Genomic DNA, 24,500 nt, shown 5'->3' with positions numbered 1-24,500 from the left:
GTATTAACTTAATAACCATGACAAATTCATACTGTGTCAGATCATTTTTATTAGTTTACTTTAACATGGTACATATTAACTAAGTTTATTATCTCTTTCCTCTGTTCATTCTCAGCCTCCCCCACCCACCCACCCACCCACACACACACACTAGCACTCACAGTCAGAAGGCAGAGAGCATGAGCCCAGACGCATCCATTTCTGTGGATGGGCAGAAGTGGTGATGGAGTGTGCAAGCGTTCTCCTCTGACTGCTTCTATTTTCTCAGAGAAATAGGCAGCAAGGTTGCCAACTGAGAGTACAGTTTGGGGAGGAGGTTTTGAGGTTTGAGAATACGGAGTCTAAAAGTCTAAACTCTTTTTGGAGTGTGCCTGTGATGAAGAGTGCGAACTTGCAAAGCAAGTATAGTAAGAGGATCTCTAAAGAGTCTTTCTCTGTTGTCTCCAATTGTAGCTCAAGTCCTACATCAGAAAACAACAAATGCTAAGTCTCCCCTCTCCTACCCCCTTGTGTCCCCCACCACCACCATGTTCTAGAGACTGGAAGGCCTTGGAAAGAAATCCCCGTAGAACGTACAAGGAGGTAGCAGAACTGCTCTGTTATCAGACCTCCCTTCCCCTCCTCCATCAGCTGAAAACCAGGGATTTGAAAGAAAAGTCATGAGTGTCACAGTTTTGTGGGGGTTTTCCCTTCCCTTCCTGAAAGAGGAGGGAAGCTGGTGCTCTTCCTTGCCCCTCACAACAAGCCAAAGCAGAGAAGGCCTACCAGCTGAAATTGAGGGTGATCACATGAAGGCAACAGAGGCTTCTATCTCCAAGCTGCATGTCTGCCGGGCAGTCTGATCTGTGCTCAGGGACTATCTGAGAGGGACGGGGGGGAATGTAAAGACAGTGGCAGGTGGGGCAGCCTGCACTCCCACTGGTGGAAGTGATGAGCAAGGATGAGTTTCCCTTGGGCTGAAAGGACCCCTCAGAAGACAGGTGGCTTTCCCACCAGTGCTCCACCCATGAAGATGGTCTCAGGGTAACGCTGGAGAGAAGCAAGGAACCTCAGAAGGGGAGGGGAAATGAGAGGCATCCATGGAGAAATGGGGTGTCCCCATTTCTCCCCTAAGCCCTTGAACTCAAGACTGACAGTGGTGGGGAGGAAGGAGGGTATGACATTAAAGTTTCAGAATTGATTAAACTGGACCGTGATTCCCACTTCTGGCAATACATCCAAAGGAAATGAAAACAGGATCTCAAAGAGATATCTGCATCCCATGTTCACTGTAGCATTATTCACAGTAGCCAAGATATGGAAACAACCTAAGTGTCTGTCAACAGCCAAATGGATAAAGATGTAGGATATATATATACAATGGAATATTATTCAGCCATGAGAAAGAAGGAAATCCTGCCATTTGCAACACCAGGGATGGACCTTGAGGGCATTATGCTAAGTGAAATAAGCCAGACAGAGAAAGACAAATACTGCATGGTCTCATTTATATGTGGAATCTTAAAAAAAAAAAAAAAAAAAAAGCCAAACTCATAGAAACAGAGAGTAGAATAGTAGTTTCCAGGGGCTGGGGGATGAGGGAAATAGGGAAAGGTTGGTAAAGGTGTTATCAATTCAGCTATAAGATGAATAAGGTCTGAGGATCTGATGTATAACATGGCAACTATAGTTGCTAACACTGTATTAGATAATTGAAATTTTATAAAATAGAACTTGAATGTTCTCACCAAAAAAAAAAAAAAGATAAATAAGTGCGGTGATGAATGTGAGGAACGTGTTCATTAACTGGATGGGAAGAATCCTTTCACAATGTATATCAAATCACCACACTGTACACGTGAAATGTCTGACAATTTTTATACATCAATTATATCTCAATAAAGCTTAAATTTAAAAAAATGGACTGGGATGGACTGGATTGGTTTTTTAATCCCCCCACCACCAAAGACCAAAAAAAAACATATGTGATCTGCCCACTATGATGCTAAGGGACAGGAAAAGCAGCTTCAACAGAGTATGTATGAAGGCAGTGGGTGGAGAAAAATAAAATCATTTCGTGGTTGCTTCTCACTAAATTCAGACCACACCAAACCAGTCACAGAGATATGAAACAGGTCCTGTCTCAGATTCCACGTGTAAAAACTCTTCCAACCTTTTCTATATTGTACGATTTAGGCATCTCAGGTCCGCTGTTTGACCAGTGTTGAGAGAATTCTAGTGCTCTGCCTTGAAAGTGCCGGCTCTCCTAACCACAGGTAAAAGAAACCTCAGACAGATAAGATGAAAATGTTTTCTCTTCTCCTACAGCTGCAGAAAAGCACACATGATTCTGCATTATCAAGCCCATTCTTATCAAGTGGGAAACTGAAAACAGTCATGAGATTCTCCATCTTAATCTTCTGCTCAGGAATCTTGTGTTAAAATGTACTGTTTTCTGTTATTCTAAACTGTCCTCAAAATATTTATACAAAGGAGTCTTTTAAGATGCGAATTTAAGAGATTACTCCTATGTTGTGTGAACTGTAACCTACCCCCACAAAAGTCTCCATTTCTGATTGGCTGTCCTGCTGAAGAATCTGTTGTCCTAGTTGTAATATTTAAAATGACGTGTCTGTTTCCTGAAACATATAAATACACTGGAGAGTTCTCTGAGCCAGAAAAAGAGCTTTGGAATTTCCTTCTCCCTTGATGTACAAACGAATTATAAATCCTGCTCCAAATACAGAGTGGAGAGCCGTGTCTCATGTGAGTCAGCACATAGGCATGGTTAAGGCATTAAATTCTCTCTCTCTCACAGCACCTGTTGGCCAGGTCACCCCTGACCATTGTGAAGTGGAGGGCATACAGAACAGAAGCAAGCATCATTCATCAACACAACTTGATGAACTTCCAGAGTCAGTATTTACTGACTGTCTCTCATGGGGCAGGCAGGGAGGCCATGAAGAGAACAAGACATGATCCCTCACAAGGAGCCTGAGATTGCCCCAAAAGACACACAATCACCACACAACACATCAGTGCAGTGACAGGGCCAGGACAGAAGGCTGTGGGTGTAGTGAGCAGAAAGCCGGCAAGTGCCCGAATGCTCAGAGCAGGTTTCACCTGCAGGTTCTACTGGAGCTGGGGCTCAAAGGATGAGCAGGAATTTCCTAGGTGAAAAAGGAGATGGCAGAGCACCAAGAAATGAAGAAAGGGGGTGAGGTATTCACGGACCATGACTAGAAGTTCAGCATGATCAATTTGTTATTTGTGAGATAACCCTGGAGGGCAATGAGGAAGGCAAGACTGGAGTCAGAGGCACGAGACAGGAGGCTAAGGAATGACAGTCACCTAATAGATACTGACGACGTATCTCCTGTGTGCCAGGTTCTGTCTAGAGGAGAAGACACACAAGCAAGCAGGTGACAAGAAAACTGGTGACATGTGAAGTGCCAGCCCAGGAAAGTACAGAGCGCAGCTGGGAGCAGCATCTCCCCAGACTCGAGTAGCTTGGATTGCAGAAATCCAGCTGAAAAATACTTGGTGCAAGAAGGTAAAAGAGGCGATAGATTTAAAAGATATTTAGGAGGGAGAACCACCTAGCAGATGCTGTTGGGACCTCATACACCCCTCACTGTTCCCACGCACCTTACAGCTTTCCCCTGCAAGTCTCTCTGAGTCTTCACCGGAAGACATCTGTGTTTGGCTGGCACAAGGGGCAGGTCAAGAAGCACCAGGGAGTTAGCATCCCTGGCAGTGGTCTTCAACCAATGTCAGATGGAAGTCGGTAGAGAAATACCTCAGGTTTGCTTGCCCCTCCGGTGGGACAACTCTCAGGAGTGCCTAACACAGAGGACCTGGGTGGACTGAGTCCCAATCACCCACAGTGGTAACCTGCTCATTAACGCCCCTTGTACTGGCTCCTTTCCCTTCCCTGTCTCACTTCTCCACCCTCCCACCAGTGCTTCCTGAAATCACCTCCCAAATAAACTACCTGCACTCCAATCCTTGTCTCAGAGACCACTTTTGAGGGAACCCAACCTGAAACAAACAGAAAAAAACTTAGTGAAAGATTAGACAATGAAAATGAAGACTCAAATACGAGGCTGTGAGATATCCAGCTTGGGAGACGCTGAGCCCATCAACCGAGATAAAGACTCTTCAGGATAGGAAGACGGATAGATTCAGGGAGAAGAGAATGAGTCTGGAAAGACTGAGCTTAAGGTGCCCAAGGGACTGTGTCAAAATTCCCTGAGTACAAGGTTAAAACTCTTGACTAGAAAAAGTGAAAAGAAACTGAACACAAAAGGGACTACACGAGATGAGAAACCACCAGAAATGAACATTACATCTCCCTAAAGGGCACATACAGTATCTTCCTTTGACCCAAGAGAATACAAAGCCCTAGCTATCTTTTCCAGCCGGTTTCTATATTCTAGTTTCTCATAGTTGGAGGGACTCACTCCTTTAAAACCATACATAACTCCCCACCAGCAGCCAGCAATGGCAGCTGTAGAATCACTGTCTCCACCATGGAAAAAGGCTCGGTGGGCAAGCTCCTTCCAGGAATCTCCTGCAGCCAGGACAGCGTCGTAGGCAATCATGGGGGCGTCATGCCCACTGCTGCCGCCCCAGCCAGAGTAGCTCACGGAGGTGTAGAACTGATCCCTCTCCTTCACACCAAAGGGCTTGGGGAAGGTAGGGGCCGATTTGCCATCTAAAATCCCTCTAAGTTTTAGGTACTTTTCCCATTGGTCTTCGAAGTAGGGCCTGCAGGAAGGAAAAGATCTACAGTCAATTGAAAAAATAAAGTCAGGGGCCAGGCTGGCGGCATAGCGGTTAAGTGTGCATGCTCTGCTGCAGCAGCCCGAGGGTTCACAGGTTCGGATCCCGGGCGCGCACTGACATACCGCTTGTCAAGCCATGCTGTAGTGGTGTCCCATATAAAGTAGAGGAAGATGGGCACAGATGTTAGCCCAGGGCCAATCTTCCTCGGCAAACAAGAGGAAGATTGGCATCAGATGTTAGCTCAGAGCTGATCTTCCTCACAAAAAAAAAAAAAAAGAAAAAATAAAGTCAAAAGCCATAACAAAAGATACCAGATGGAACAGAGAAAATTCCAAGATGACTTCAACTTCTTGTACTAATATTGTAAACAATATAAAAAATCAATATAAGCTCTAAGTGACATTCATTCAATTTTTGCTAAGGATTGATATAGACAAGGCATTGATACTTGTTGCTAAATAAAGAAAATATATATCATGTTAAAGGTGAGAAATAGAGGTTTGTTTTTCCTAAGTTGTGAATAATGTCAAGTGTCACCTTTCAAGGGGGAGCTTTATTTATTTAGTCCATCATGATAGTTTTTATTTTCTCACTAAAAATTGTATATATTTCAGGTGTACAACATGATGACTTGAAATACATATACGTAATGAAATGATCACTACAGTCAAGCTAATTAACACATTATCTCCTTACACAGTTACTTTTTTTTTTCAAGAGGGAACTTTGGAACATCATGACCATCGGTGATTTCAGCAAAAAGCCTCCGAACTTTTTCATTCTAAGAAAGGCAATGTGAAATGAACTCACAAAAAAAGGGGAAGATGTGGCCTTTACCACTTATTAACTAGCCGGTGGAAACCTATCTCTCGGGCATTCTAAGCAAGGATTCAAAATATTATTTGTGCGTCAAGACAACAGTAAAAAAAAAAAAAAACAAGCTCCAGGAGATAAGTGGGAAAGTTCATCTTAGTAGAGGAGAGCCACAAAAACTAGAGACAGGTGGAATATAGAACAGGAGCCCTATACGAGGGAAGCACTGCAGCTGCACTGCTCATTGAGGTCTTCATGTGGCTACTTGGTGGCAACCACTGCTGGAACTGAACTTGAAATCCTTAGCAGGAGGGCAGGGAGGGGGCTGGATGCAGTGGATGACAAAACTGGATGGTGAGAACCATGGTGAGAACTACGCTCTATGAATTCTAGGCACACTCGCATGCTCTGTGCACACAGATTCAACCATTGTCTAGCAGGAGCATGTGCCTACACACTTACCAGTGCTGAAGATTCTCCTCCACAAAGTAGCCTGATTGGACAATGTACTTTTTAGCTTCCGGTAGCACCTCCATCAGTCCTTTGCCCCACTGATGGGGAGGCTTGCCGTTCACAGCATAGGCTGTAAAAAGAGCAGACACGAGGGCTCCCAGGTAGCCTGTGGGGTGGTGGTGGGTCATTCGGCCGCTCTCGATGCTCACCTGGATCAGCGTGGCCAGCTGGCTGTGGTGAGGGAACCTAAGACCGATGCACATGGCTCGCATGGCAGCCCCGCAGCCGCCCTCGTGGCTGTTAAAGGGGATCCTCCAGCCATTCGCCTTGTCGGGCTTCAGCAGCATGGCGTTGTGCATTGAGGTATCCCCTGGGGAGAGTCGGGTAGGGCATGGGGTCAGCAGAGGAAAGAACCCAGCTCTGTCTCCAAGTTTCTTTGACAGAAAAGGAAAGCCAAGAAAATACGATGATAAATGCCCCCAAATTCCCAACCCCGAGCCAACACTGTGCCTTACTTTATCTATAACCTTCAGCATGACAAGATTAATAAGAAAAGAAGCAGATTCACAGAGAGAGCTTTGGAATCTTTCAGTTATTACTGAGACATCGCGATAACTCAAAAAGATAAATATAACATAGTCTCTTTTTTAAATGAATAAGCTAAGGCTCAGAGCTTAAGAACCTTGCTCAACATCACAAAACCAGCTAGTTAGCGGCCCTGTCAAAACCATCAGACTTCCAGCCCAAGCCCTAAAAGAATCCAATGAGAACCTGACAATTAGTGTTCCTGGATGTCAGAAAGATACCCCAGGTTCTAGAATGAAGAACCTGGGCTCAGAGGAGGAGCAGTGGGTTCAGTAACAACGTGCCCTTGGGTGCTCTTGGTTTTCCCCTATGTGAGAGCAGGCTTGTCCCATCTCCCCAGCCTACTGGGAGCTGTGAATGCACACGTGAGCCAAGCCGTGGCAGTTAACACACTATAGGGTGCGGTATTATTGTTCCCTTATGGTCATTTTATTCAAACAACGTCATGGATGACATAGGTGGACAAGGAAACCGTCCCACTTGCCAAACTTGAAGGGATACCAGATGTTGAAAAAAGATGAACAGAGACTGGCTTCTAAGGCCAATTCTTGGGGTCACCAGAGACTCCTGGCTGTGTGGGGGGGAGCTTTTCAGCAAGAGGTATATCCCCCAAAATTCATATGTTGAAGGCCTAACCCCTAGTACTTTGGAACGTGACTATATTTGGAGATAGGGCCCTTAAAGAGATGACGAAGTTAAAATGAGCATGTTAGGGCTGGCCCTAATTCAACCTGACCCATGTCCTAATAAGAAGAGGAAATTTGGACACACACACACGTGTGCTTTGAGAAGACACAGCTAGGGGGTCATCTGCAAGCCAAAGAGACGGGCCTCCATCAGAAGAAACCAAACTCGCCGACACCTTCATCTCAGACTTCTAGCCTCCAAACCCGTGAGAAAATAAATGTCTGTTGTTAAAGGCACCAGTCCGTGGAATTTTGTTATGGCAGCTGGAGCTGATTAAGACAGGAGGAGAGGCAGGTCAGACGGGCTAGGGAAAAGGTGATTCAAATCACCTGGGGGCCCAAGTGGCTGTAACAAGCTCCCAAAGCAAACAAGAACCACTTGTGAGCAGACCTGGAACCAGAAAAAGGAGTAGCTACAAGACCCCTTCCATTCCATTTTAACAGAAAATTGTTTTCTTTATAGTTATTACAGAAAACTCAGAAAATACAAATAAGCAAAAAGAAAATAAGAAACTATATATACTCCCATCACTCAGATTTAATTGTTAACATCTTTGTATATACTCTTCCAGATCTCTCCCAACAGAGATACACATATATACCTTTTTTTTTTTTGTGAGGAAGATCAGCCCTGAGCTAACATCTGTGCTAATCCTCCTCTTTTTGCTGAGGAAGACCGGCTCTGAGCTAACATCTATTGCCAATCCGCCTCCTTTTTCTCCCCCAAAGCCCCAGTAGATAGTTGTTTGTCATAGTTGCACATCCTTCTAGTTGCTGTATGTGGGACGCGGCCTCAGCATGGCCGGACAAGCGGTGCGTTGGTGCACGCCCAGGATCCGAACCCAGGCCGCCAGTAGCAGAGCTCACGCACTTAACCACTAAGCCACGGGGCCGGCCCCACATATATACTTTTAATGACAACGCGTTCATAAGATACATACTTTTTTGTAACCCACCTCTTTTTTACTTAATATATGATATCTTTCCATATCAGCAAATATTTATCAGCATAATTTTAAATGGCTGCAACATGCCACCATAACTATATAAATTACAGAACATTTAGGTTACTTCCATTTTCATCACAACTACAAAAACTATTGCTTCCTTGATATTTAAATCTCAATCAACATTTTTAATGACTTCCTTGGGCCTGTTTTATTCTCCACCTGCCCAAGACCTCTCCCGGCTGCGCTCACCTGGTGCCCGGCCATCCATGTCCTCCATGCAGTCTTGGTAATGCTTAGCAAGGAGGGAATACAGTCGAGTCAAGTCTGAGACTTTCCCGGCTCCCACGAGAGCTTCCGCCGTGGCCAGGTGCATCACCGTGTCATCACTGACTCTCCACCTCTCCACGTCTATGGCGTCCAGGCCGCCCAGCTGGGCCAGCTGCTGGTGAATCTTCTCCCCATCCTGGAGGAACTCCCACTTCCTGTTGAAGAACCCCAAGGCATCTCCGGCAGCACTCAGCACCATGGCAGCCACATACCTCTCAATCATCCCCTCGCACATGGTGAGGCTGTCGGGAGGGAAAATTAAGACACACAGATGAGGAGAAAGAAGAACCAGAAAAAATCATAGCCCCATCTAAATTTTACTGAGCACTCATTACTTGTAGGCCCTGTATTAAGTGCATCTCATTTAGTCCTCACAACTGCTCTATGAGCAATGCTTTATTAGGCCCATCTTACATATGAGAAAATCGAGCATCACAGAGATAACGCAGTTTCAGAAACATCAGGTCACTTGTTTTACTTACAGAGCTAATAAGTGGCAGGGCTGGGATTCCAACTTAGGCCCCTCTGACTCCAAAGCCCATGAGTTTAACTACGACTCCATATTCTCCTCTCTGTGAGTGACAAGCCCATTAAATTCTGCAAATCAAACCAAGCTTGTCATTTCCCTTTATAGACGGGATTTGGCCTTGAAAGTGCATCGCCCCTTTACTTAAATAATAGCACTTTCCATTGGTGTCACAATGCATGGTTCACAAGGCACCTGCACGTGCTCTGTCTCATTAGCAGGCAGGGACTACAGTATGCAATTCACAGACGAGGAAACGGAGGCTCAGAGACGGTAACTTCACACCACCAGCAAGGGGAGGCACCGGGACCTGAATCTTCTGATTCCAGGCCACTCCGAATAGACCTAGGAGCCTTGGGCAACCTCTTCCTACCTCAGCCTCCACATCTGTAAAATGGTGACAAAAACAGTAACAGCCCTGTGGGTTTGTTGTGGGGAGTAAATGAATTCATTTTTGTAAGGCACTTAGAAGAGTGCTTAGCACATAGTAAGCACTAGCATTCAGACACAACCACGGAAAAAGATTTTTTTACAGAACTAGAATGCTTTCTCCTCACAACCTCCCTTTCAACTGCAATATTTAAATTTTGTTTTCCTGCGGAATGACTGACGTCTAGAGTCTTGGATCTCAGCCAATATTCCCTCCCTGAATCTAATCCCTGGCAAAGTGCTGGCTTCCCTGCCATGCATTTCCAGTTCCTCACTGTGCCCTATTGCCTGTAGAATTCACCGTCAGAGCCCTCCACCGTCTCCCCCGACTCTATCCATCCCCTCCACCTGCAGAGGCCACGCAAACACTCCTAAACGCCAGCGGACTAGCTCATTCTCCCCTCAGCTCAGGCTCTTTCCCCAGCCAAGATGCCCTTCCTCCCTCCATTTACCTAAACCCTATTGACTCAGGGTTAAGTTCAAGTCCTAGTGCTTCCGGAGTCCTCCTCCAGCTGCACTGCTACGGGCCAGGGGACTCATGCCGGCGAGCACCTGGAGAAGAGTAAATGAAGAAGGACTGAGCATACCAATACCGAGACGCTGATCATGCTGAGTTTCATGGCTCACTAAGGATATCTGTAAAACGTTATTTACATATTTTATTATTTATAAATGATGTCTAGGAACTGGGCTACTACACCTGACTCTGCCAAGCATCAGCTGTGTGATGGTGGGCAAGCCACCCAACCCGACGTCGATTTTCCCACCTGTAAATTGCAGAGTGGGGGAAGAGGGGTGTTACGCATGCTCCCTGGGATCCTGCGCTCCGCTGAGAGCTTCCGAGACCAAGCTTAGCTGGCTTCTGAGGCCCACCTTTTAACCCCCGTTGCGGTACCCTCTCCCCCAATGTTCTCAGCTTCCTTACTGTGATTTCTTCAGGCTCCACCCGAATGTGTGTTTCTGTGAGTTGCAAGCAGAGCTGGGGGACGATGACCCTCTCTTTCCGTTGGAATTGTACCTTTTACACATACTGCTCTAGCCTTCCGCTTTCAGAACGCTGTTATTCCTTAAACTCCTCTGAACTTGTACAGTTTATATTCTTGCCCCCGAAATATGAATTCAAAACTAGGGTCTGGGCAGCTGCTTCCCGACAGTCACCAGCTTTTTTGGTGGGGGGAGGAGGGGGGGATGCCCGGGCAGGGGGGTGAGGGGTGCGCGCCCGGCCACCGCGGGGGGAAAAGCGCGCGGGGGCCGCGGGGCGGGGTGGGCCGGGTCGCGGGGGTGGTGCGGAGAGCGCGCGCAGGTGACAGGGCGGAGGAGGGGTGGGGAAGGGGAGCGGGCGGGACGGGTCACCGCGGGAGGCGTACCTGGCGGCCGCGGGGAGTGGAGCGCGCGGGGCCGGGCGCCGGGGGCTCAGGGCGCGGACAGGCCTAGGGCGGCGCCCTCTGCGAGCCGCGCGCACGGGCCAGGGCGGAGCCGCGCCGCCGCGCTCGGGCACCGCGCGCAGGCTCCGCGGAGCGTGGCCGCCAGCCTGGGCTTGCCCGCGGGGCCTCGAAAGCGGCTTCCCGGCACCGCTGCGGCCTTGGGCTCCTGAGCGGGGGCGGCGGGGTCTGCGTCACCGGCCCCCTCGACTCGGGGGGCGCTGGCAAGCGCCTGGCGGCGCGGAGAGTCGCGGCTCCAGGAACCGGCCCTCATGTGACTGTCGGGGACTCACGTGTGGCTCCCCGGCTGAGGCCTCGGGCTTTTCCTCATGCCCAGCTTTTCCGGGTTACAGTGACCCAGTGCGTGGCCAAATACTCGTAAAAGGGTACTGAGTGCGAGGCCTTCCTTGGCCAGGTTTCTGAGTCCTTCACCCATAAAATGGAACAATAATAGTACCTGCCTCTAAGGGTGGTTCTAAGGATTAAGTTAATTTTAACTCGTCATTTATTTGTCAGCAGTATAGAATTTTTGCATCCTGATAGTAAATAAAAGCAAAGAAAAACTAAGAGTATTTTTGTTTCGATAAATTAATAATGTCACTTCTAAAAAGAATTAGAATCACCATATGTAAGTATTCTATATACTTCTCCAAAATTTTAATCTGCTATGCCTGTCTTTTTGGCTGTAATGACCCAGATTAGGCCTGAGAGCTTTTCTTTAAATTGAGATACAATATACGTGTAATGAAATGCATTCATTTTGTGTGGTGTTCAGTGAGTTTTGATAAATACATATACCTGGGTAACCATAATCAAGATACAGAATATTTCCATTACTCCAAAACGTTCCCTGTGCCCTTTCCCAATCCCCCACCTCCATCTCCAACCCTAGCCTGCCTCTTGAGTGTTTACAAAAATCAAGTGCACTGTTCCAGTTTCAGCCTCTGAGGATGTAGTCAAAGAAAGTTCCGTAGTGAGGGACATTTTTAATAATAAGCAGCTCTATCAAACTCATCACTGATTCAGCTTAAGATGTCTGTTGAAGATATTGTTCATATCACGTAGTGCTCTTTCTGTAAGAATCCATGGGAAAAGTGTTTCTTTGGCTTGAATATGAAGAATAACTGGGGTTGTTCTCAGCCCTTAGTTTGCTTTCACTTCATAGTGCCTGGGAACCTTGCTCTCATGAGCATAGACTCCCCACTCCTTCACTACCTACTTTCAAACCCCAGCAACAGCGCTTTGGGAAAGTCACTTGTCTTGCTAAGTTTCACTTTCTACTTTTGTAAAATAGGGAAATAATCGTACCTACCTCATAGCGTTGTTCTGAGGGTTGCCCAGAATAATTAATGTAAAAATTTTAGCACTCTGCTTATCGATGGAGTAATCATGCAATAAAAAATTACTCCCAGATCAGATATCTCTCTGTATCCCCAGTGCTTAGCTTGAACACATACATAGCCATTCCCCCTTCTTTTCACGATAGTTAACACCTACTGACATCCTTTCTCCTTGGTCAAAAACTAGACAATGTTTCTGGGACATCAAGGACATGGTCATGCAAACCAAAAAAACAATTTGTCAGCATGCTTCCAGATCCAAATAACTGCAAATAACCATCACTCCACGTCCCCATACCCCCACACCCAGATACTCACCAGGCTTAAATAACAAGGACACTTCTTATCTTATATAACAAAACGTCTAGAGATGTCCAGACTATCTTATAAAACAAAATATCTTATATAACAGAAGTCCCCAGGGTTAATTCAGCAACTCAACACTATCATCAAGGACCCAGTTCTTCCCCTCTTTCTCTTCTGCTCTCGTCAGTGTGTTAGTTTTATCCACAGGCTGACTTCTTTAACAGGTACAAAATCCAGATACAATTACAGACAATATCCAGTGGGAAAAGAGAGTCTCTCTTCTTTCAAGGATGAAGAAACTGTTTCCAAAGCCTTCTCCCCACCCCCGTGGCTGCACCCCAGAAGACAACCCATGACTGGCAGGCAAATTAGATTACAACTCTCCCTTTGATCAAGGATAGAACATCTGCCCTGAGAAGTGGATACTTATACAAAAATCAAGGTTTTGTTTGCAAAGGAAAGAGTGAATGTTGTTCTGCCAAGAAGAACAAATATTTATTCGTCATTTTACTAGGTGCTAGTAAACCGGAGACTAGTTCCCTGTCTCCGGTTTTATTGAGGAGGACTCATCGCAGGTATCTTCATTATTCACCAATACAGTGTTATTTGCCGTATTGAGGCTTTTGCTGAGAAACAAATTTGTAGGACTCAGACCTGATTTCTGAGATGTTTCCAGCACCTCATCTGTAAGGTGGAAATGATACTTCTCTTATAGAATTGTTATGACGTCCAGGAATAATCTTCATATATGCTACAGACATTCAACTCCTACTGTCTACCAGGTATATGCTGGGCCTTGACACAGGCCTTGCCCTCATAGAGTGGATCCTGCAGAGTGATCTCATTTTAGGCTGCTGACTTGTGATATTGTCACCACTAGGTGCCTGGAGAAACTCAAGGGTGGGTTCAGAAGCAATTAACTGTTTTTCCAAGCTGTTCCTTTTCCTTTTGTATGTTAAGGAGATGTTACCACAAGCCATCCTGAAACTGACCAAGCAGGAAGCTCAAGGGAGATATAACCACCAGCCATCCTGAAACTGACCAAGCCTCACCACAAAAGCTGTGCCCATGATCTTTGTCTTATTTTTAATGCAAAGATCTCTCCAGGAGGAGGTTGGGCCTCATTATTTGGAAGCATGTTCTCCAACTGAGCCTGTACAAGTGAATACCTGCCTCTCCCTTTTGAGTGTTCATTCCCAACCAAATAAAAGTGCCTGCTTCCCTTTGTTCGGGGACACTATGACTTGGGAAATGATTCCTCATGGCCTCCTATTTGCTGCAATACACTTTACTTAGTGAGACAACTTCCATTGGTGTAGCGTCTTATTTAACTCACCAGGAGGCGAGCCCACTTGGTTAAGTAACAATATTTTTTAAATAAAATGTTTACATATTTTTTTTTTTTTTTTTTTGTGAGGAGATCAGCCCTGAGCTAACATCCGCCAATCCTCCTCTTTTTTTTTTTTTTGCTGAGGAAGACGGCCCTGGGCTAACATCGGTGCCCATCTTCCTCCACTTTATATGGGACGCCGCCACAGCATGGCTTACCAAGCAGTGCATCGGTGCGCGCCCGGGATCCGAACCAGCGAACCCCGGGCCGCCGCAGCGGAGCACGCGCACCTAACCGCTTGCGCCACCGGGCCAGCCCCTACATATTTTTTTGATAGTAAAAGTAGCACATGCTTCCAGTCCAAATGTTGGGAAAGCTTCTAGGAATCTCTCCTAAAGAAATGTCCACATGTGTTCACAAAGATAAATGTTCCTGGATGTTATTTGCAGAATTGTTTCTGATAGTAGAAAATTGGAAGTAACCTCAATATCTGTTTACAGGGGAGCATGAGTTTCCTTCTCCTAAATTATGGTACAGTTATGGAACTGTTCCAAACTGTGAGGTAGACCTTTAAATCAGTAGACTTTGGGTAAATAATCCAGTTTGCATGGAAAGAGCTTGGAGACATTTTGTTAAGTAAAAAAATCAAATTTTAGAATGTGGAATATATATGGTCTTATTTATGTAAAAAAAAGTTCTGTGCTTGTGTGTGTGTGAAATGACTACAGGATACACATCAAATTGTTAACAATGATTATGATTACCTATCAGGGAATAATGGGAGAGTTTGCTGGAAGAAGGGAGAGAAATAAGAAGAAACTTTTAATCTTTCACAACAACTATTTTTATATATTATGCGTATAAAGAAATTTTAGAAAACATGGACACCACCCACATTCCACCACTCAGATTACAGTCTTTATTTTATGCACATTTTTTGGAAAAAAACTGGATTATTTGTATATACAATTTTACATCCTTTTTTTTTTTTAACCACTAAGCTTTACATTGTAAACATTTCTATCGTTTGTAATAGTATTATTACTATAATTGATTCCAAATGTTCAGATAAGGTAATGCCTCTGGAATAAACTCCCTCCTTCATACAAAGAAATGTGAGGCCTGGTGCTCAGTTGCTCTCTGACCACACCATGGCCAAGGTTGTTGTAACACAAGGAAAACATAAGCACAAATAATTGAAAAACAGGAGATTAAACAAATCTTTGCCACTTCGTGAGCCCGAATGTGTGATACCCTGCCTAGTTAAATCATGAGAGCTAAAAAAAAAAAAAAAAGAGAGAGAGAGCTAACAGGAAATGGTTAATAGGCAGGGCCCCTTGAAGTCTCTAGCAGACTCAAAATAACAAAAAGATTCAAAGGAAAACATACCACAGGATAGGACCTCAATGTACATTTGCGAAAATAAAGTGGAAAAAAATGAAGTAGAGATTTTTTAGAAGAAAATAGAAGAAAGCTAGTAGAGGAGAAATAGAAAGCCCAGTGCAGCTGTTCACATATCCTGTATCATCAATTCATCTCAGAAGACTTAGCACCTGCGATGGTTAATTTTATGTGTCAACTTGGCTAGGCAAGAGTACCCAGATATTTGGTCAAACATTTTTCTAGATGTTTCTGGGAAGGTACTTTTTAGTTGAGATTAACATTGAAATCAGTAGACATTGAGGAAAGCCAATTATCTTGCATAATATTAAGAGGACCTTACCCATTCAGTTGGAGGCTTTAATAGAAAAAAGACGGACCTCCCCCCAGGAAGAAGGAATTCTGCCAGCAGACTGCTTTCAGATGGGAGCTGCAACATTAACTCTTACCTGGGTCTCCAGCCTGCTGGTCTGCCCTGCAGATTTTGCCAACCTGCACAACCGTGTGAGCCAATTCCTTAGGGTAAATATCTCTCTCTCCATATATACATTGTTTCTGTTTCTCTGGAGACCCCTGGCTAATATAGCATACAAAATATGCTAGGCACCTTGCTAGGTGCTTCTTACAGTTACAGAGGGAAGGCAAAAATCTCAGTAATAGAGGAGACTTTGGAGAGTCTAATGACATTAGGCCTTGAGGACTGTGACGGGAGAAGGTTCAAGGGACAAGGTTGGCAAATATGAGAGAGACATTATCGGCTTAGTCAGAGTGTTCAGAGAAGGCATCCAGAGACAATTACATCTGGGCTGATTCTTGAAGAATAATTAGGAAGACAAAGTAAAATTGCCAGAAGCCCAGACATAACCCAAAGGGCTGGCATGCAGGAGAAGCCAAGATTTTTAAAAAGTAAAAGCAAAGATGTAAGTTGAGGTTGGTATTTCCTCCCTGAATGATGCACAGTGGCTCAGCCCATCTCAGTGTTAAGGCATGAGTTATTCTCCAATTGACCCTGCTCAGTTATGAGAGTGGTCACAGTCTTAAGCTTTCTCCTTTCCTCCCTGAGTCATTCCAAACACATCATCCGAAACACTGAGTACCAGATTTGCATGATGGAAATCAGCGATCCTCCTGGAGGATTTAAAGATGAGTAAAAAGGACTAGAAACTCAGCTCACTGAGGAAAACAGGCTCTCTGGCCACTCGTCCCAAGGTAATTTTTTAAAATAGAATACATATGTGCATAACAGCAAAGTTTAAATCGTAAAATGTCAGCCTCAGAAGGGATATTTGCACAACCTGTCACTTCGTAGTGAGGAAACTGAGGCCCAGTGAAGTGAAGGGCGTTGCTCAGGGTTGCAGAGGCAGAGAGAAGCAGGCCCGGAACCTGCGGTCTCTGATCTCTTAGTCCAGGACTTCTGCCACTCCCTGTACTGCCATTTGGACAAAATTTAAAAAGATACGATAGACTAGATATTGATTGCATTAAAGCTATGAACCTCCTGAGCCTGATTTTTAAAATAGTCCATGTTCCTCCCAAAAGAGGCCTCCACTTGATGACAGTATGAAAGTAGTATTTAAAGAAAAATCTAAGATATGTGCTGTGATTCCAATAAGCAGACAGTAACCAAATACAGCAGGAGGTGGGGATGGGGACACTGTACGGAGAGACGCAAAGGAGATTAGGGGTACAGATTGGCGTTTGAAAAGCTAGCAGTGGCTTCTAAACCTTTGATCTGGAGATCCACCAGTAGATTTTGAAACCTTTGGTCCATTTCCTACCAGACAGCCCGCACCACCGTCCGTCTCTCAGTCCTGCTGGGATTTCCCCCAGGGAAGGAAGCTCAGCTGGCCCTGCGGTCCCCAAGCTCCCCTTCCCGGCTTTGCAATGGACTTTCCACGCTCCTGGCCACAGGCCCACCCTAAAAGACTTCACTGCCCGCTGGGCTAGCTCTCAAGGGGTGAACGTGTATCTTCCAGGAAATGGAAAGTAACTATTCCTTAAACCAAAAACCTTGCTGAAGTCATTTTTTTCCCCACACAATCCCTCCATCAGGGGCAGCCCCGGCTAACCTACATGAATCTGCTCTCATTTTTGTTTCTAGAAGAATCCTTGAGACTATGGGTAAAGAAAAATCTGGTCAGGGAACAAGTTGTTGCTCTCCTCTTTCTAGCCCTGTCCTCTTCCCTCTGATGAGGTGTGAGTTCCCTCACCGCGGGTCTCTGGCGTTCTTTCCCAAAACTGCTTTTTGGAGAGAACTGAAGCTCAGGGTGGGGAATCTAAAAACAGCAAGAGTGGAACTGACGACTTCACAATGGCAACTGGTTTAGGCAGGTTTTCTAGGGGTGACGGGTACTGGAGAGTCCCTCTGTGTCCCCTGTGCCACAGAGAAATCAGTTCAAGGCTTGGGAGGAGTTCATTCTGAGAGTGCTGTTAAGGCTCTTACTCTATCAGATTCTACTTTTCACGTGCAGTGCTTGTATAAATCGGGATCTTCTGCATAGGCTTCAAATCGTCAAATTCCTTCTCGTACTGAATAGCAGCTAAATGTGTCTGTGCAAGTTGTGCTTTAAATGTTGACCTTTCTGGGAAGAGTAGATGAGAGATCAATTCCCTTCTCCATTCAAGTCATGAAATCTCTCTTTAATTTTATGAATAGAATTGAACTCCTCCTCTTCCTCACCCACTTATTTTTGAAATCTGGAGAACGTGACCTTTTGCTAAAGCTTGTGTTTCCCTTTATATTCCTCTGTCAATAAGAAACAAATGACAACTGTCTATTTTACTTTTCAGGAAAATATGCAAGAAGGAAGAAGGGAGAAGCAGAGCAAGGGGAAGGGGAGGAGGATGAGGAGGAGGAGAAAGAGGAAGAAAGAGAAAGAAGGAGGGTGAAGGAAGGTGATTGCTTCATTTTAGGAGTGGATAAATAGCTCTAGTGTGTTTAAGCGGTAAATAACACCCCACTGTTAAATCTTTAATGGGCTGTGCACGTGACTCTTCAGCGTTCATTCATTCAAGCTTGCTTTCATGATGGCTACACTGTCCCATTTTGAAAGCACCAATGATCATCTCTGGCTTATGCTACGGACTGATGATTGGCTCCTTACTCTGTTTCTCAGGGGACAAGGAAAATGAAATAGAAAACCAGAAAGAGTGACTTATAACTTTGTCAGCAGCTACGCTGGTTAGTGTGGGTAGGAGGTGGCAACAATGGCTGTACTGACTCACTCTAGAATCAAGGACTGGCCAGGATTCCAGGGCAGGCCGCTATCCTCAGGCAGAGAAGACTCAACTCTCCTGGACACAGGATTTGTCTCTTCTTTCCTTAAAGGATTGGGCAATAAAAGGCTGCAACCTCCTTTGAAAGTTGCCCTTTTCAGTTTCATCACAAAAGAATTCTTCCTTAAACATAGCCAAAATATCTCCTGCTTTTATTTGATTATTTTCTCTAGTTTGGTCATCCGCAGAAGTGGAGTGCATTTGCATCCATTAAAAGCTCAAAACAAATAAACAGAAACACCTCAAGGCAATGAAGGATCATAATCAAGCACCTCAAAACCACTCAGCCAGTCTGAAAAAATCTCAGCTCTCCATTGCTCTTTTCTTTGGGTTACCCAGTTTAGCATTCTTATTATTATCACTTGTTACTTATCTCTGGGTCCTTTGTCTACATTTAGTTTGAAACTGAATGTAATATTTCAATAAGGATCTGGGCTCATGTTGGAAGAATCCACAAAGATCGTTCCTGGCCATCGTATGTTGTATTTCCACTTATACCTCCCAATATGTTGGCAATTTCACGGTCCTACAGACCCGTATTCAGCTAGTTGCCCCGGTCTTTTTCTGCTATTGCTTGTACCTTTTCTTAGGGTCTGTCCAGCTTGTTCTTACCTCTCCCATTCTGTTCATCTTTGCATCCCTAGTGCTTGACACAGTTCCAGGCACACAGTAAGCACTCATTAGATTTGGGGGGAATTGGCTTGATGTGCCAAAGGAGTGGTATGGAGATTAGGAGCTCAGAGAAAGGGAGAGCAGATGGGGATTAGAAGAGTCAAGAAGAGCTTCTTGAGGAAGTGGCATTTGGACTGGTCCTTTAAGGAAGAAAGATGTTCGGATGGGCAGAGAGGATGGGGAAAGGCAGTCTAGAAAGTTATGGTACAGTCAAGGTTTTCAGGCAGAGAGTATAGTGCCAAATGCAGGAGGGAGAGTAGTGGGCCATAGGGAGAGAGCCCTCAGTTTGGACAAGGGTTAGCTCCCAATGTCCACTTCTCTTTTCAATTTAAGAATTCTGGTGATTTCCATCTCAGAGAACCAGAAAGAGTGTGACAGCTTCAAAGAGGAAGAGGTGACCACTCTCACACCGATGACATTTCCTGCCAGCTGTAGCAGACTGTGGCACCACTTGGGAGCACCATGGTCTTAAAACCTAGGCTGGCCACCTATACTGGGTGCAGGCATTATAGACAGGTTTGAATGGAGCAGGGAAAGGAGCCAGGGAGGCTCCGTGGAGAGGCCGAAGGTCCCTGCAACCATACTCGGTGGCAGAAATTAGGGTGCTGGTCACCGGGTGGGTGCCCTGGAGAACTGACCTGAAAGAGTGGTCAGAAAGCTTCTTGTGACTCTTCACTACTGAGACCGCAGCCATACCTAAAAACGAACTTCCAAACCCCATGGGAGGGTCTTGTTAGAAAAACGAGAAATATAACTTCCCTGAAAATTTCTGTCAATGCAGTTATGGGGTTTGTTTCCTTGGCAACAATGAGCTGGCTGTGGGAAAGGGGTTTTCCCAGCACCAGGCTGTCCCAGCACCTCAGACCCTGAGTACTCAATATGCAAATAGCGAAATCTACAAGGATCCAGAGAGCACAGCTGGGGTCCTGCCCAACCCTGCCCTGTGGCCTCCAGGAGGAAGGGTTAGAAAGTTGGAGCTCACTTTCTAGTCACCAAAAATCTTAGTTCACTTGTCATGTGCCTATTCTCATTGTAATTGTAGACAGATCTTAAAATTTTTTTTAACTATTATTTTAGTGGGGTCTCAGGAGGAAGAGGGATAAACACATCTGGTGAATCCACAGTCTTGGAAGAGGAGCTTTCTGTACCATACAATCAGGAGGGAGGGGGGTATCTGTAAAGTATCCAACGTGTCCCTTTCCCTTCATTCTCTGATTAATTCACATCAAGGTGCTAATGGCAAACACTGTTTAATGTGTGCTTCTCCAAGGAAGGTTAGGATCTTAACTGGGACTCTTAAATTTGACAGTGTCTAGTGGTCTTCAAAATTTTTGCTCATATACCCCCCAAATGAAATTTATAAAACTTTGTCTTTCTTTGCTCATTTTAAAGTTGACATCTATAATTTTGTCTTACTTTAAATATCTGCAAATGATAGAATTTCCAACATATTGTAAGATTGTCATTTAAAAAATAAAACCATTATATTACTCTTAATGTACTGAGTAAAATCTACATTGGCAAAAATCAGTGAAAGAAGTTTCTTCTAAATCGGAGAAACATTCAAGAAAATACAAAACAGGAACTTACCTCTCGTGTATATTCCTTTTACTTGCAAATGTAATGTCGATCTATTAGAGGTAACCTGGAAGTTGTCTTTAATTATTCAAAATATGCAGCTGACACCCAGACCAAGACAGATGAATGAAAATGCTCACCAAGCTTTTTCTTCTAGTGAGAAGGCGAAAATGCAGTGGGTTCCTGTCAGAGAAAGTCTTGCCTGGCATGCTTTACAGAGCTTGAATGTTCCAAATCTAAGATCGGCAGAGGAATCAACCACTGAGCCCTGCTACAAACTTGTGGCTGGGATGAAGTAAGGCGCCACCGCCTTCACTATTATCTCTCACCCACACTCTCAGCTTTTTCTGGCTGCCTTGGGAGAGACTGTGTCTTGACAATAGACAGGAAGTAGAAGAGGCAACGTTCATTGTATAGCAGCTGCCATCACTCCTGCCACCCCTCTCTACACCGCATCTGTTTGTAATGGCACGTTTCTACCTTCATAGAAATATGGACAAGATGGGAGGGGCACAAGGCCCTCCTTTGGGCTTATATTGTCTTTATTTGCGGAAACAACATTGATTAAAGCACCGATATTTCAAATTGTCCCTACATTAGGCACCCTGAAGTGTTTTACTTTCCAGAACATTGTACCACAGTAGCACCCAAGTTGGGTGAGAGGTAAGCCTTTCTTTTCAAACAGGGAGAAGGACAAGGTCTTCTCACTGCAGGGAAGTTTTAGGAAAGAGTACAGAAAGAAACTGAAAATCTGGAAACTGATTCTCTTAAAACTATCAGTGCCCACGTAGTCTTTGAAAATCTGCAGGAGCCCTTGGGGGTAGGAGCATCTCAGTTGAAGACCCTGCCTTGGGCTGAATAAATGCATCTTCAGGCAGGGAAGTCAAGCATTGTGGGGTGCTATGAAGAGTGGATATTTAGAAGTGGACCCATCAGATCACATTATACAAGCTGCCATCCTCTCTGTGAATAAGATTTGTCTCAAATGCAGCCAGCGATTTTCTAAGGCTGGGGCATTAGCTGAGCCTTGGGATGTATTCCCTCTAGTGAAGGGCTGTATTTGTCGTCCCACAGGCCTGGGCACACCTAAGAACAATCACGAAGTGGAAAAGCCCTTCTTCTTCCTTCTCTTCCTTCAGAATGATTTTTACTCCTCTCCACCCTGTGAACACCAGGAGGCCTCAACTGTCATCCTTCCCTATCAGCTTTTGACTTAAAGGGATCTCAGTGCCTGCCTGAACACTGAAAAATTTAGGATGGATGGCAGCTTCAACTGTGATTTTTGCCTGAAAAGTTTGTTTTCTAATAGCCTTAAGTCAATATTTCAGACATTTCTATACCATATTCACAATGTTTACCACATTCATATTATCATTTTCCTTTTTTTTTTTCCCTCTAAATTAACTCACTTTTCTACCCCTACAAATTTATTTTAGATGGAAAACTATTGGATCTCTACTATACAGAGTATCTCTCCTGTCTTGGCCTAGATTCTCCAGAAAGCAAAGCTAGAAACCAAGGCCTAGTTTATTGGGAATGTGAGTCCAGTGGTGCAGGACAGGAGGATTGAAACAGGGAAGGAGGGAAAACCAACACTAGGATGTCTTCCTGCATTGGCCTGTGCTGCAGGCAAGTGGTACTTGATTGCACTGGGACCTTCTGGAGAGCCTCATGAAATGTCTCAGAACTCTCCACCTGGGCCACAAAAGGGGAAAGCAGTTATCTATCAGCTTCCAGCCCCCTTTGGTTAAGAGTAACCCCTTGGCCATTAACTTCCCATATTTCCAGGTTGAACATGCCTGAGTGCAGAACTTCCAAGGATATCCCATGCCAAGGCAACAGAGAAACCCCAGGGCCAGAAGCAGACCATGAAAGGTACAGGCCCAGGCAAGGTGCTGTCAGGGTCTACACGTGCAAAACAGGTCGACTGACCAGCAGGGGTCGGCTGCTTACCGACGGGGTGCTCCAGAATTCTACACAGGGGTAGCAGGCTGGTAGGAAATGGGAGTAGGGGGTGGGGGGCAGGTGTGTGACTAAAATCTTCCTCACCCCACCCCTTGGTTCTGACATGGTGCTCATATGGTGTGCACTCAACCATGGCTAGGGTGACAGGGATACACTGGCCGTTATGGCTGCCAAGAGTCTGCCCTGTGAGGATGGTGGAGGTGGAGGTGGACCTTGTGAACTGAGCACTCTCCAAAAAGTGTCCATTATGTATGAGGTGGACGGCCCACTCCTGCAGTGGTGTGACTGTGACTAGGGAGGGGTAGCTCCGTGTGCTAAAACAAAACTTGAGACCAGCACAGAAACAGCTGGCCCACAGCTCACAGACTGTCTACCACCAAAGTCAACGGGCCCGCCCCTCCCCCCACAGGGGCACCTTTCTTGCCTCTCCCCGGGGCTGCCCAATGCAGTCTTTTCTCCCCTAGAGACTGCATAGTGATGAGGAAAGGCTAGGGTGTGGTTTGCCCTGGGCAACACCCTTTAAGGAGGTGACTGATAAAAAGGGACAGTAGAAGGAACTTCCTTAAATCATACCCATACCCTGCTTTGACTTAAACACTTCTGGTAAAGAATATCAGATCCTTTATCAAGTAAAAGGAAATTGGAAGGAGAAATGCCACCCATGTGATCTATCACCCAAAGAAAAACTGAGCGACTTGCCGTTATTTTGGAGACAGCAAGAAAAGAACATCTCAGAAGTGGGGCCTCATCCTTTGATTTTTAACACCAGAGAAAAAGAGGAATTGTTCTTCAACAAGTAAGTACATTTACTATTTGTCTTAATATGGGATAGCTTGGTAGAACTAGTTACCAACAAGCTGACTGCTTTTTAAACAAATATACTATTGCTCCTACCTCCAAGATGCTCACTTGCCCTCCCAAAGGAGCCTTTTTGGGGTCTCTCATTCCCATAGGAGGCTGAGACATCCCATGTTTGAGACATCCCAAACATCTTCTGGGTAGCATTGGACTGTGTGGTGGCAACCTGAGAGGACTGCATTGAAGTACAGCATTCATTTTCATTTCTAAATTTTGATAGATTTACTGGAAAAAAAATCAGCTTCCTCACTTTTTATAGTACGTAATTTAAGTAAGTGATGTTTCCACTATGTCTTTTCTCTTCCCTTTTTACTGACAAACTTTTCTGTTGATTGAGATCGTCTACCCCTGTGAGACATATTCTTTGTGTAGAAGTGTTTAAGAATTGAGACACTTGTCTTTACATGTTAATATGTTAAGAAAGAAGCAGTTTCATAACTTAAGGACTGCTTTGGACAGAATATGCCCTCACTGGTGCTCGGTGTTTCTCGGCATGTTCTGAAGAGGATCTTTCGTGGGTTGGCTGACTGATCCCGAGGGCTCTTAGAGTTCTCTGTGTTTTTAACAAAGTCTTAATCATCCCTATCCAGTAGACAGCCATTCCGTGGGAGAGCTGGTGTTGGTTCTTAGAACAAGCGCAAGAAAGTGTCACCTCCTCCGAGTTCCTCAACCTTTGCTTTTCCCCTGAGATTGAGTCCAAGTTTAAAGGTTGCTCAGATTAAGATCCCCGACTCATTTCAGGCAGGCAACTAGGGACTTTTACAACCCACGGTAGGCCGATCTTCCTTCCTGGGTGACTTTTATTTTTTTTCCTTTTAGGTTGCGAAAATAAATCCAC

The 24,500-nt window shown here is 45.1% G+C and overlaps 1 protein-coding gene across 4 annotated transcripts; it reads right to left on the bottom strand.

Moving 5' to 3' along the window:
* Positions 1–126: 126 nt before the first annotated feature.
* ADPRH (ADP-ribosylarginine hydrolase) lies at positions 127–11,035 on the bottom strand. 4 transcript variants are annotated; one of them, XM_058555852.1, is made up of 5 exons: positions 10,904–11,035; positions 9,989–10,088; positions 8,504–8,823; positions 6,043–6,403; positions 127–4,749 (listed from the first exon to the last, which is right to left on the bottom strand). In XM_058555852.1, exons 3-5 carry the CDS (start codon positions 8,814–8,816, stop codon positions 4,335–4,337), a joined length of 1,089 nt encoding a protein of 362 aa, XP_058411835.1. In that variant the 5' UTR covers positions 8,817–8,823; positions 9,989–10,088; positions 10,904–11,035; the 3' UTR covers positions 127–4,334. The 4 variants fall into 4 exon arrangements, with proteins under 4 accessions (XP_058411835.1, XP_058411836.1, XP_058411834.1 ...); XM_058555853.1 differs by lacking the exon at positions 10,904–11,035 and adding an exon at positions 10,462–10,526; XM_058555851.1 differs by lacking the exons at positions 9,989–10,088; positions 10,904–11,035 and adding an exon at positions 10,462–10,716.
* Between the last annotated feature and the right edge of the window lie 13,465 nt (positions 11,036–24,500).

This window comes from Diceros bicornis, chromosome 15, assembly GCF_020826845.1.
Source record: "Diceros bicornis minor isolate mBicDic1 chromosome 15, mDicBic1.mat.cur, whole genome shotgun sequence".
Taxonomy (NCBI): Eukaryota; Metazoa; Chordata; class Mammalia; order Perissodactyla; family Rhinocerotidae; genus Diceros; species Diceros bicornis.
The sequence above is the reverse complement of the archived record's forward strand: the minus strand, read 5'-3'. Positions and strand labels throughout refer to the sequence as shown.

What these genes read in the sequence shown, in the direction of transcription:
- ADPRH (XM_058555851.1), bottom strand. Translation starts at nt 10,565, where the DNA reads ATGTGTAAAAGGTACAATTCCAACGGAAAGAGAGGGTCATCGTCCCCC. An exon ending in TGGAGCCTGAAGAAATCACA is followed by an intron (nt 8,824 to 10,461) that starts GTAAGGAAGCTG and finishes CCCTCCCGACAG; the next exon opens with CCTCACCATGTGCGAGGGGA. An exon ending in CATGGATGGCCGGGCACCAG is followed by an intron (nt 6,404 to 8,503) that starts GTGAGCGCAGCC and finishes GACTCTCCCCAG; the next exon opens with GGGATACCTCAATGCACAAC.